Below are 13,483 nucleotides of genomic sequence, written 5' to 3'. Positions count from 1 at the left end.
ACTCCACTCTCGGTAAGTTCCCAACTGTTGGCTCACAATACAACCCATCAAGTGCATAGACTAGGGTATCTTCTCTGTCCTCTGTCAATACAACAAAGGTGAAAAAGAAAACTCCTCTTTGGGCAAGTTCCCAACTGCTGGCTCAAAAGAAAACCCTCCGGATTGATGGACTGAGATAGCTCCTCTATCTTCTCTTAATACAAAAAAAAAGTCCTCTTTGGGCAAGTTCCCAACTGCTAGTTCAAAAGAAAACCTTCCGGATCAATCGACTGAGATAGCTCCTCTATCTTCTCTTAATACAAAAACAAAAATCCTCTTTGGGCAAGTTCACAACTACTGGCTCAAAAGAAAACCCTCCAGATCAATCGACTGAGGTAGCTCCTCTATCTTCTCGTAATAAAAAAAAAGAAAAATTTCTCTCTCAGGCTTCAGGTGCGTCTCTCTCCGGACACACCAAAGCCCGGCACAGAGGACAGCAAGGAGGCGAGCTCTTGTTAACGGGCTTGACAGCAACAGCAGAGGCTGCCCACCAAGCATCAACGCAGTCAGCGTGAAACCCATGTTTACACAACGATAACACCCGCAAAGTTTCTCCGTGGGCGAACTCCGAAAGGCAAATGGCGCAGACAGCGGCGGAGCCGGCGAGCTCCGTGCGGCCCGCTTCGTAGGAGCTGGCGGGGCCGCCGGAGAAGACAGCGGCCAACGGCGGAGCGCCACCAGGCCGACGGCGGAAGAGGAGCTTGACCAACGCTGTGAGGAGAAGGCCGAAGGTGAAGGCCGAGAGGAGGAGGCCCATGACCACGGCCATGCTGGCGCCGTAGCCGGCGGCGTTCTTGAAGGGGCCCCAGTCTCCGCCATGGCCGTTTCTCGGCGGGGCTGCCTCTCCCATCTCTGCGTACCTCATTGCACTCTCTGAAGCTCACGATAAAGAGGCGAAGATGCCATAGATAAGTGTGGAGAGAGAGAGAGAGAGAGAGCGATAGAGAGAAAGAGAGCGAGATATATAGAAAGAGATAGAGAGAAAGAGAGAGCGAGAGCGGGACAGAAAAAGAGAGAGAGATAAAAACAGATAGAGAGAAAGAGAGAGCGAGAGAGGGAGCAGATAAAGAGAGAGAGATAGAAATAGATAGAGAGAAAGAGAGCGGGACTGAGAAAGGGAGAGAGAGATGGAAAGAGAGCGAGAAAGAGAGAGCGAGAGCGGGACTGAGAAAGGGAGAGAGAGATGGAAAGAGAGCGAGAAAGAGAGAGCGAGAGCGGGACAGAAAAAGAGAGAGAGATAAAAACAGATAGAGAGAAAGAGAGAGCGAGAGAGGGAGCAGATAAAGAGAGAGAGATAGAAATAGATAGAGAGAAAGAGAGCGGGACTGAGAAAGGGAGAGAGAGATGGAAAGAGAGCGAGAAAGAGAGAGCGAGAGAGGGACAGATAAAGAGAGAGAGAGAGAGGGACAGATAAAGAGAGAGAGAGAGAGAGATAGAAACAGATAGAGAGAAAGAGAGAGCGAGAGAGGCAGCAGATAAAGAGATAGAAACAGATAGAGAGAAAGAGAGTGAGAGAGGGAGCAGATAAAGAGATGGAAACAAATAGAGAGAAAGAGAGAGCGAGAGAGGGACAGAGAAACAGAGAGAGAGAGAGGGAGAGAGAGAGAGAGAGCGAGAGAGGGACAGAGAAACAGAGAGAGAGAGAGGGAGAGAGAAAGAGAGAGCGAGAGAGGGACAGAGAAAGAGAGAGAGAAACAGAGAGAGAGAGAGGGAGAGAGAAAGAGAGAGCGAGAGAGGGACATAGAAAGAGAGAGAGAAACAGAGAGAGAGAGAGAGAGAGAGAGAGAGAGAGAGAGAGAGGGAGAGAGAGAGAGAGAGAGAGAGAGAGAGAGAGAGAGAGAGAGAGAGCAGGAGTTTGTGGGTATTAAGGTTTGGAGTGGAGAATCCACCCCTGCCCTGAAGGTAATGGCAAGCTGGGACCCTCGTCAGCGTTTGCAGGGAAGCCACTGCTGGTCCTCACTGGCTTGTGCTATTTTGCCTCTCCATTGATGAGTGCAGAAGCTGGGGAGGTTTGCGTTGGTGTTGCGCTTCTTGGAGATAAAAATGAAGCAAAAAAGTTTTTGACCCTTCAGTCAGACTTATTTTTTTATATATTTACTCCTTACTGAGGTCATGAATGGTTCTGTAGTAGACTTTTTACTTAAATTTGATATCTGAGAAGAGATGTCTGATGGAAATTAAAGCGTATTTAAGTGGTTATAATGTTTGCTACTAAGTCAGGAAGGGAGGGATGTGAATCAGGACACCTCTACGTTATGTCCATTTTTTCAATGTGGGAAAGCACTCCATGTGGATTTAAGGTCCTATGAGATTCTAGGAACTGTCTAACAAGGAGGTGAATGTGTTGAGCTATCACCAAGGCCAACAGTGTCATATTGCACAGTAGCTACAATAACTATGCATAATAATGGTACATTATTTGAAATTCAATAATAAGGGAGAACAAGAGAGCTAGGAGACACTCAGAAGGATGGATCCTTGGGCAAATCAGGTTTTATTTTCTCATTTTGTGCTCCATCCCCTTATACGGCACAAATGCCACAATTCATACTCCATATACTTCTTATACTATAACAATCATTTTGTTATGCTTCCTATACACATTAAAAAATAATTCAGAATATCCTACCAAACATCCTTCATCTCTTGGGATTCCAAATTTCTTTTCTTGTTGTTCTCATTACTAGAGATGGAACTTACATGTCAATGGTCTAATACTTTGCTAGAAATGGCTTATTTTTATCAATGATTTTAGAACTATGTTATCTCAAGACCAGGTGAAATAAAGACCACATCTTCATTTTAATTAGTTTCATAGATTAAGAGGATTTTTTTACCATATCAGCTTTGAGTGGAACAATACCAAACATTTTACAACCGATTCTTTTCCTTTTTAAAAATTTTACATTTTATCAGGAGTAATTTGATATAATTTTAGGTGAAATAATGTATTTCTCAGCGCAATATCAATAAAACGTTGCATTTTATTTTTTCACCATTATAGTCTTGTACCATCTTCATTTTGACTTTAATTTTACATTCAATGGATTTAGAGAAACTATTAAATTCTCAGATATATCACTTTTAATATTGGACTTTATAGAAATATGATGCCTTCTAATCATATATAATCACTATTTTTCTCATACTTGATGTCCCAAGCGGTCAGGATGGAGGAAAAATATATCATTATAATGGTTGAAAAGTATATGATTTTATAACATCACAATGCGTTTTTTCATTGTAGCCACTATGGATTATTAGATACTAAAATCTAGTGGGAAAATATGAAAATAGTTATATTTAATATATCTTGGTAAACACTGAATATGTTCAAATATTTTATTCCATAAGAGATGAAAATTATTACCACTAGACGGTAAAAATAAATTATAATTTTATGATTTACATCCATAAAGATTGATAGTGAAATATTTTGCTTAGAAATGGCTAAATTAGTGTTGGACTGTGGTTAAAAGGCACACATATTTAAATAAATGTGATAATCCATACTGAATGCGCTTTAAATTGATTAAGCTGTGATAAAATGTGGGAACCTGTTTCAAAATTTTCACTAACTCCAAAAACTTAGTAATAAGTCATTTAGAATCTGAATTGGTAATACTGGAGGACAAAATCCATTTTCACTTGGAGAGAAAGTTGTACAGATGGAGACCCAATTTATTTGGTTGAATTTTGCAAGGAAATACCATGACATGAATATTTTTACATTATTATTTAATTGGTTGAATTTTATATCCTGGGTATATTATTTGACTTGTACAGATGGAGACCCAATTGGACTTGTGAATTTGACCTAGGTTGGAACATTTTCTTACTACCCAGGTGCCTTGTGCAAGTGAAATTTGGTTGCACAAAGGAGTGGCAAAATTTTTTTTGCCATGCAGATAAATCAAGCAGACTACCTTTGCACTCGGTGGCATCCAATAGTAACTATTGAGGCACACGTGGGGGGGTTGTGATTGAAGCATTAGAGTACACCATATTTGAAATAATAATGTGTTATTAATATAGAGGTGAAGGCAAGGTTATTTAAAAAATGAAGTTCCTAAAGTATTATTAATTATGTAATATTTTAAAAACATTTCAATCAGGAATTTTTCTAAAGTGTATTTCTTTTTTGTCAGATAGTGTAAGCTAATCTCTAACCCAAAACCGTTAGTATTAATATAAAAGGGAAAACTTTGAATGATTGGGTATTAACCCAATGTGTGATCTCATAGTTAATGTCATCAACCAATTTCACGTGAGATGACACATGGAAGCCTAAGTGAGAAACATCACTCTTTCTCCAGATAGGATCTTAAACACAAATTTTTTTTTATAAATAGTGGTCTCAGCACTCGAAATCAAATAAATAATCAGAATATGATAATATTTGGTAGCATATTTTTTACAAACTGACAGATTTATTTGAACTCATTATTCTATTCTATAATGTTTAATATTTTTCTAGATAACTATTATCCTTCACTTTCCTGATAAGTTATTCTTCATTAAATTCATCATACGACTAAACTTCACATACATTAAATTAGAAACAGATCATGAAGTATAGGAAAGAAAACTAACAGCCAGTATAATGTGAGGAGTGAGTTAAAATGATTTATTCTGTTTATATAATGTTATTTGCATAAATATGAAAATTTGACATAACATTATGTATTATAATATTACAACGAAATTATTTATAGAAATGAGATTTAAATAAATTTTATAATGACATAATATTATGAATGAACAAGACTGCATTATAATGAAAAAAAAACAAATTCTTAAATGAGATTTAAAGAAAATAGTTGGGGTTATCAAGTGAGATGAAGATACTGAGGAATGGAGAGTGTTTCAAAATAAATTTTATAGAATTAAATTATTGTTTATGATTTCCAGGGGAATGAAGGCAAATTTCATTACATGTCTAATTAACTCAAAATTGAGGTGTGAAATTATGTCATTGAGAAGTTGAGTTTATTCAATAAAATTTATTAACATATACTCTGTAAATTATTTAGTTAGCTAATGATGAGTAAGGATCATCTCGACACAAACATATGTTAGGGAAAGAATGATCTCCACGGGGTGAAGTCACGAAGATGAGAATAGTTATGTGTAGTGCACACGGTAGTGAATGTGTGACGATAGTGATCACGATGGTGATAGTAACAATGTGAGTATCATGTTAGTACTAGTATTGGAAGGTAGAGTAAGATGAGAAGAGAAAGATGGGCATGAGTGGTAGCGTGAAATGAGGTTGTGAGACAATATGGGAGTGAAGGATAAGATGATACATGGCTAATGAAGATTTTATTAGTCAGAGTTTTTGATAGATTAAGATGCAGAGACTCGACGGGATTGTGTTGGTGGCGGTGTAGTGACGTAAACAGTAGTGGATATGGTAACAGAGGTAGTGGGAATGAGGTCTAATGATAGTAGAATTGAGATGGTGATATGTTTTTACCTAAATGGGAAGGAGAGAGGTAGGTGACGAGAATGTCATGGTGAAGGAGAAGACATGAAATGGATGAGAGTGAGTTTATAATAATGGATGATGACGAAGGTGGATGGATGAAGGCAATGGATGAAGGTGATGGATGGAGAAGATGGTTAAACTAACTTAGTGTGTTGGAGAAAAATCAATGTAAGCCAAGAGGCTATCCTTAGATCCCTATATTCTGCCAAGATCAAGGTGTATTCCTGAAATGCCAAGGAACACTTGATAGACCTACAAAACTTCCCTTTCTTTCAATATGCTTCTCTAGGAGGAAGTGAGCTTAAAGATGATTTTTACAAAGATTAAGGGCTCAATTTACGGATCCAACTATATGGATGGATAGAGGACAGAAAGACAAAGCTGACCTTAAAATTTCAGTTCAATCCAAGGTCTGAATCGTTGAATATCAAGCTTGGAATTTGGACAATTCTTAGCCATTGATTTAATTCAAATATTTATCTCTCCCTGTCCTCGGTAGTGCTGTCATGTCATTTGGTTAGGGTTTTTGTCTCATCCAACCATTTAATGAGATGATTGGCTGAGATTCTTCCTCGTCATCTGCAATCAAGAGCTCTCGTCGCACCACATGTTACCCTGGAGAAAAAGACAAAATAGGATAATAATAGCATTTTTAAATACATTATATATTATCTAGTTTGCAGTTGATGTTGCAGCACGTCAGCGCACGCCATGTCAGCTATTTCCTTTTTTTACCTGTGTGCGGCATGTGCACAAGTGCATGCCACGTGTTGTGTGACAACTCAATGGACGCTAGAATGTTTGACCTTTTGACCATTCCCAAGAGAGAGAGAGAGAAGAAAAAATGAACATTTTTTCAGTTGCTTTCCCCTCAGTTTACTCATGCATTTATTGCAAAAAAAGAGTGTCATTTTTTCTATTCGTCCACGTAACCCCTGCGCTACAGAAAACAGAAATAATATTTGTTAGTCATTAATGCCATTATAGAATCACTAATCGTGATGCCATAACAGTTTCGGGACATGATTGACTAACACCAATCATTAACTGGGTTAATGATTGGCAGTCGCCAATCATGAGGTGTAAACGTGGTTTGTCATCGTGGGATGAATTGAACAGCGACATGTAGTGGTGTGAAAATAAAAGCGTTGAAATATATTCTTAAATTCATATTTAATAAAATAAAGGTCCGAAAATATAAATAAATATATACTTGGACTTTAAAAAATCTTGTTTTAATGTCAAACAAATAAATAAATATATAAAATTTAATGTCAAAAAATTCCATTAAAATTATATTATAACTCAAAAAATTATTCTTTCATAATTTAATGTCAGAAGAAACCTCAAAACTATTATTGGAAAATAATTTAAATCATTTTAACCTTGATAATATGCACATATAATTAATTCATTACACATGGTATCATCCATTAAATTTATTACACTTGGGTAACATATTTTGATTATAGCAATAATTATGGCTCAAGATACATTTTTCTAAATTAAATACATAAATGTATTTAGTTTGGTCTCAATTCATATCTATTTCAAAAAACAGTCATATCCTACAATAGTCATGAGGATAAAAATGGAAACAAAGATAACTCCATAAGTTAAGAGCTCAAGTTCCCATTAAATTAATTTGTTCCTATCAAATTAAAAACTAATTGTGAAACTATTGGATTAACATATTCTAACATACTGGAGATAGTTATCTGATATCAGATTAGTAGTATTTTATACTTAGGAATTCATATAGCTTATAAATTTTATTCACCTCTTTTTAGGTACCAGAAACTAATGTAGTAGCATGTCCCAACAGCATTCAGTTGTTGCTGAAACTTAAAATAAGAACCTTCCAGTAAAGAAAGTGGAGTTTGAAAAATATGTTTTGATTGATAGGTATATATCTTATACCATCCCAAAAAACCTGGTTCTAATGGAAGTAAGAATTTCAGCATAGAAGCTATTGTTTCATGGTATAAATAAATGTTTTTAGAATGACAGTGAATGATGAAGATTAGTCAATTATGTGTTCATAAATATCATATTATGTAACAAATGTTGAGAAATTTATTGATTTATTTTCGATGACATTATTTGGTTGATTATTTGCCTTATTTTAATTAATTTGATAACAGATATTCTCTTATTTGAAAGAAAAATTGAACAAATTGTCTAACTTGATTTTTCACGAAACATTGAGTAGACAGCAAGAAGATTCTGATAAATTTTGAGTACTGTAATTACATATTTTTTGCGGTTGATAAACCATTCAAATTTATAATTCAGAAGGTTTTTTAATTAAAAAAATTTTTTAATGAGTAAATGTTCAAAATGTGATAACGCTTATTAAAATAAATACTAGTTATATATTGTATCTTTTAAGGGACATACTCCTTTTTTCCGCTCTCTCTATCTCTTCGTACATTTTAGTACTATGTTTTGCATTTTCTTTCTTTCTGATTAGCTCACTCTCTCTCCTTTCCCAACAACCTCGCAGTCTGTTCAGTCTCTCTCTCTCTCTCTCTCTCTCTCTCTCTCTCTCTCTCTATCTCTCTCTTTCTCTCTCTCTCACTCTACCTCTCCATCTCTCTGTCTATCTCTCTTTCTCTCTCTATCTATCTCTCTATCTCTCTCTCTTTCTCTCTCTCTCCATCTCTCTATCTCTCTCTCTCTTTCTCTCTCTCACTCTATCACTCTATCTCTCTCTCTTTCTCTCTCTCTATCTATCTATCTACCTATCTATCTATCTACCTGTCTATCTATCTATTTATCTACCTATCTATCTACCTACCTTCCTATCTACGTATCTATCTATCTATCAATCTTTATATCTATCTATATATCTATCTATCTATATCTATTTATGTACCTACCTATCTATCTATCTATCTAGCTATCTACCTATCTATCTATCTATCTATCTATCTATCTATCTATCTATCTCTCTCTCTATCTATCTATCTATCTACCTATCTATCTATATACCTGTCTATCTATCTATCTACCTACCTACCTATCTATCTATCTATCTATTTATTTATTTATTTTTACTTTTTTCAATATTGACATTTCATTGATATAAAATGTGACGTTACAAAATTTCTTTGGCCATTCGGCCACCACCTTTGATATGAGTGTTATTCATCCGGTGGAAGAGGTACATAAGGTTGAAATTGACAAAACGTCCTCGTGTGAATGTCGTCGGAGATGATGAACATAGTAATTCTTTTTCCTCTTGTGGATCTAGAGTCTTCACTTCATCATGTACGTTGGCATGTAGCATTCTATACCGTGATTTACTTTTGCTTTCATCCTCTGTATTCGGAGGCATTTTCAAAAGTATGCCATGTGTTTTCCTCGTATTTCAGTTTGCTTCAGATATGCATTTTCAAATCATGGTGACTAGTACTCTTCTCTAGGATGAAGCTCCATCGTTTCTGCTGAATAACTGACCAGCATCTGAAAAAAAACACACCATGGCATGCACAAATGCATCTCAAGTAAAAACTTGGATATGGGTTAGGATTTGTATTAGAGCTCCTGGTTCAAGTGAAATAAAAATCATTCAAATCAAATTGAGGTCATGCAAAATATTTTTATATTTTCTTTTCTTTTCACAATACTCTATGAGAACACCTTCAATTATGACGCTTAAATCCTAGTTAGGAATTGACATGTGACTTGGGGACATACGCAAGGCTAACCAAGAAGTAATAGAAGTTGACTCTCAAAAACAGCAACACAGAAACTGTAGCAGTTTACAGCAGGAATCTGTTCCTCAGTCCCTTGACTTGGTATCTAAGGATGTGCATTTGATGAGGGTTAGCATTGACTTTTGGGGGGGGGCTTATTTTCAGCTTTGACATGAGTGTAATCGCCATAATCAGTTGCTTTGCGAATTCCACTTTTCTGCATAAACTTCATTTTGAGCTTTGGTTTTTCCTTTTTCTCTTTGTTTTCTTCTTTTTTTTCTTTTTCTTTTTTTTTTCCTCGAAGTTTTGAGTTCTCCCATGATTGATATGTTTCCCTTCCCATATTGTGCTTGTTCTTGCTTATTCAAGAGACTTGTTTTCTAGGGCATTCACCATGTTGATTGCGTTTATCGCGTTCATGTTGATGGGCATTTTCCATTTCAAAGGTCTTCACTATTTTGTATTAGCCTCTTTCCCCCTTCTAGTCGTGGTTCCCCCGGTCATTTTCACGTACCTCAAATAGCAAGCCCCCAGACTAAGACACACACTCTAGCTGTCCCTGCTACAGAGTCTGTATTATTGGATTGATGATCTTGTATCTATAGCTTCATGATTGACCTTGAATATTCCACTCCTATCCCACTTTCTCATCTTTCAGAGGAATATAAGCTGTCTCATATTTAGGAGTTCCCATTCTATTATGTATGTCAGTTGGGAAATATATTCGTATTTTTCAATGAATCTAAAATAAAGTATATCGTGTCTAATGACCACATAAAAACATGATGAACAGGGTATATTAGTAGTCGATTTCTTGCATTGAAATTTAACTTGTTTAATAATTTAAAATTTTGGAAGCAAAAACATACCTCTTGGCTTGCGTCCAGCTTCCATATCGTTGGATTGCTTTTAATTTGTGCTCATTGATTTGAAGTACTTGGGATGTGGCATACCTAATTTGTCCATTCGGTATCTGCCTTTTGCTTCAATTGGTAAGTCTTCTACCCTGCAAAACAAAAAATTCTCATTTTTGTCAATAGCATAGTTAGCTAATGCATCTGCAACACTATTCCCTTCTCGATAAATATGCTTGATTTCCTCTATTTTATTTATGTGTCTCATGATCTGTTCCCACCATTCTCTTAATTTCCACATAGAGCAGATACGGTTTTGTATTATTTGACAGAGTGCTGTAGAATCCGATTCTACGATTATTCTGCAGATCCCTTTACTTTCACACAGTCTTAATCCGTCTAATAGTGCCCAGCCTTCTGCCTCCATATTAGTGCCTTCAGGGTATCCATTGGAGAAGGCAAAAATGATCACATGTTGCGCATTTCTCACTATTCCTCCTCCTGTTGCTTTCCCAGGATTTCCTTTTGATGCACCATCTACATTAAGTTTATATATTGATCCCTGAGGTGGCCTCCAGGAAATGAGTACAATATTATGTTTGTATTCCAGTGGTCCCAGGTCTATGTTCCAGTTTAGCAGGCTTTGAACATCTTTTTTTTCTGTGATCTTTGTGGGTGTACTGATGTGTTCAATATTTTTTATCCACGCTTGTATCTTATGTGTGATAGACCAATATCCTTTATCTCCATTTTCCCATTTCCTTAGATTTCTTTTCTTCCATATTTCCCATAGGAGTAGAAGGCATGAACATTTCCTTAAGATAGAGGCTTTACTCTCTTTGGATCCAGGCCTCATTATGCTCATTAACCATTCCTTCTATAACAAATGAAAGGTTTGCGTCACATTCCACTTCTGCATTAGCCACTTCCAAAGGTGTCTCGCCCAATCCCCTTGAAAAAATAGATGGTCTCGATCCTCAATGTGAGGATTTCTTGGGCAACAAGAAAATTTCGATACAAGATGGACACCAATTTTTTGTATTTTTGTGTCCATCATTGAAAAATCTCCACATAAAAAACTTGATCTTAATAGGTATCCTAGTTTTCCATACTATTGCGTTTAGGATGTTTTGCTGCGAAAATGCTGCCATGCTGACTTTGTAGTGAATTCTCCATGTGTAGTAAGAGTCCAAACTGCTGAATCTGAAACATTTGATAATTTATATTCCTTATTTCTCATTCGTGTGATAATCTGTTCAGGAACCCTGTGATGTCGAAGATAGGTTTCCCAATCTTGGGTGAGTAGATCTTTGACTGTTAGTGTTGATGCTTGCCTGCTGCAGCCTGGAATATGTTCAAGTATACCCATTCCGTTCCAGTTTTTAGTCCACATATCGATGTTTCCATGACCCAAATTCCATTTTAAGACATTCTCCATCTCTTGCCATATGACCTTGAGGTTTTGTATTCGTTGGGGCATTGGTCGATTAGATTGTATGATGTCCCAACTTCCAAATTTTGCTCTAATAAGTCTGGCCCAAAGAGAGGTATTTTTATGAAATAACCATGCCCATTTCATTCGAAGAATCTTCATTGTGTCCTTTAAGGACCGTATGCCAAGTCCATTCTCTTTGGTTGTAAAACACAGTTTTGGCCAAGCCACCCAATGTCTCTTCTTGGCTCCCTCATTGCTTGACCATAAGAATTGTGCCAGAATTATGTTTATCCTTTCAGTAAACTTTTGGGGAACATCATAAACAGAGAGTGTATGAATAGGAATGTTGTTTAATACATGCTTTATCAAAGTAAGTCGCCCTCCTGGAGATAGCCATTTTCCTTTCCACCCTTCTAATCTTCGTCTGATATTTTTTAGTATCCCATTTAACTTGACCAGTAAATATTGGACAAACTAAATAGAAAAAAGGAAAACAACTAGTAGAAAAAGAAGTATGTTCTTTAATTTCATTTTTCCTATGTAAAGATGTTTCATCAGCCACATAGAATGCACTTTTAGTTCTATTAATCCTCTGTCCTGAAGTCCTCTCATATCTGTCTAATAGAAACATCATATTTCTCAATGAATTCTTTTTTCCATTGAGGAATATAATGGTGTCATCTGGAAATAAGCAATGCGATATGAGTGGTGCTCCATGTTTTATATAATAATGACCAATCTGATTAGTAACCATGCTCTTTTAATATTTCGACTAAGAATTTCTTCTGCAAGTATGAACAAACTAGGTGAGATTGGATCACCTTGACGAAGCCCTCTTGATGCTTGAAAAAAAGGTGTTGAATTCCCATCCACAAGCACTGAGAAATGATTATTCTCTACACAAGATTTAATCATATTCATCCATTCCTCATTGAATCCAAATTTGTACAAAACTGAAAATAGGAAATTCCATTCAAGTCTGTCATATGCTTTTTCCATATCTAGTTTCATAATCACATTTTGCCCCCGTATTTTGTGATGTATTGATTGGGAAAGTTCCTGTACGAGTCCAACACACTCATGAATTGATTTAGACTTAACAAATCCAAGTTGTTCATCCGAGATGAGCTTTGGAAGTATGGTCCTCAATCTTTGATTTAGAATCTTTGTGATTATTCGATAGGCGACATTACATAAACTAATCGGTCTTAAATCAACAAATGAATTTGGAGTTTGGGTTTTAGGTATCAAGGCTATAAATGTTGCCTTCCATGCCCTCGGCAAAGGTATTCCACAGAAAAAAGAAGTAATTGCAGCAAAAACATCAGTTTGAATAATATGCCAACAAAAGGTGAAAAAACGTGGAGTAAAGCCATCTGGACCTGGCGTACTATCTGGATTCATTGAGGCTAATGTCTCAAAAATTTCTGTCATATCAGGTGGTTTACATAACATGATATTGTCCTCATCTGATAATGTACTTGGTATGGCCTCCAATAAACTCTGATCTATTTGTCTGGGTTGTGAAGTGAGAAGATTTTGGTAGAAATTCATAGCTGCATTTTCTAGTTGTGTTTGATCATGGTCATAATTTTCTCTTATGTTGGAGTAGTAGTCTCGTTTTTCTCTAGGATTCATTGATGTATCTATATATCTATCTATCTATCTATCTATCTATCTACCTATCTATCTATCTATCTATCTATCTATATATCTACCTATCTATCTATCTATATATCTATCTATCTATCTATCTACATATCAATGTATCTATCTACCTGTCTATCTATCTATCTACCTATCTATCTATCTACCTATCTATCTATCTATCTATCTATCTATCTATCTATCTATCTATCTATCTATCTATATATCTATCTACCTATCTATCTATCTATCTACCTGTCTATCTATCTCTCTATCTACCTGTCTATCTATCTATCTATCTTTTTTTATTTTTGGG

General features: G+C 36.1%; 1 protein-coding gene across 1 annotated transcript; it reads right to left on the bottom strand.

The window, feature by feature from the left end:
• Positions 1 to 234: 234 nt before the first annotated feature.
• LOC144716535 (RING-H2 finger protein ATL79-like) lies at positions 235 to 1,029 on the bottom strand. Its single transcript, XM_078591677.1, has one exon. The coding sequence runs from the start codon at positions 902 to 904 to the stop codon at positions 422 to 424; it is 483 nt and encodes a 160-aa protein (XP_078447803.1). The 5' UTR covers positions 905 to 1,029; the 3' UTR covers positions 235 to 421.
• Positions 1,030 to 13,483: the final 12,454 nt, after the last annotated feature.

This window comes from Wolffia australiana, chromosome 2 (assembly GCF_029677425.1).
Source record: "Wolffia australiana isolate 7733 chromosome 2, ASM2967742v1".
NCBI lineage: Eukaryota > Viridiplantae > Streptophyta > Magnoliopsida > Alismatales > Araceae > Wolffia > Wolffia australiana.
The sequence above is the reverse complement of the archived record's forward strand: the minus strand, read 5'-3'. Positions and strand labels throughout refer to the sequence as shown.

What these genes read in the sequence shown, in the direction of transcription:
- LOC144716535 (XM_078591677.1), bottom strand. Translation starts at nt 904, where the DNA reads ATGAGGTACGCAGAGATGGGAGAGGCAGCCCCGCCGAGAAACGGCCAT.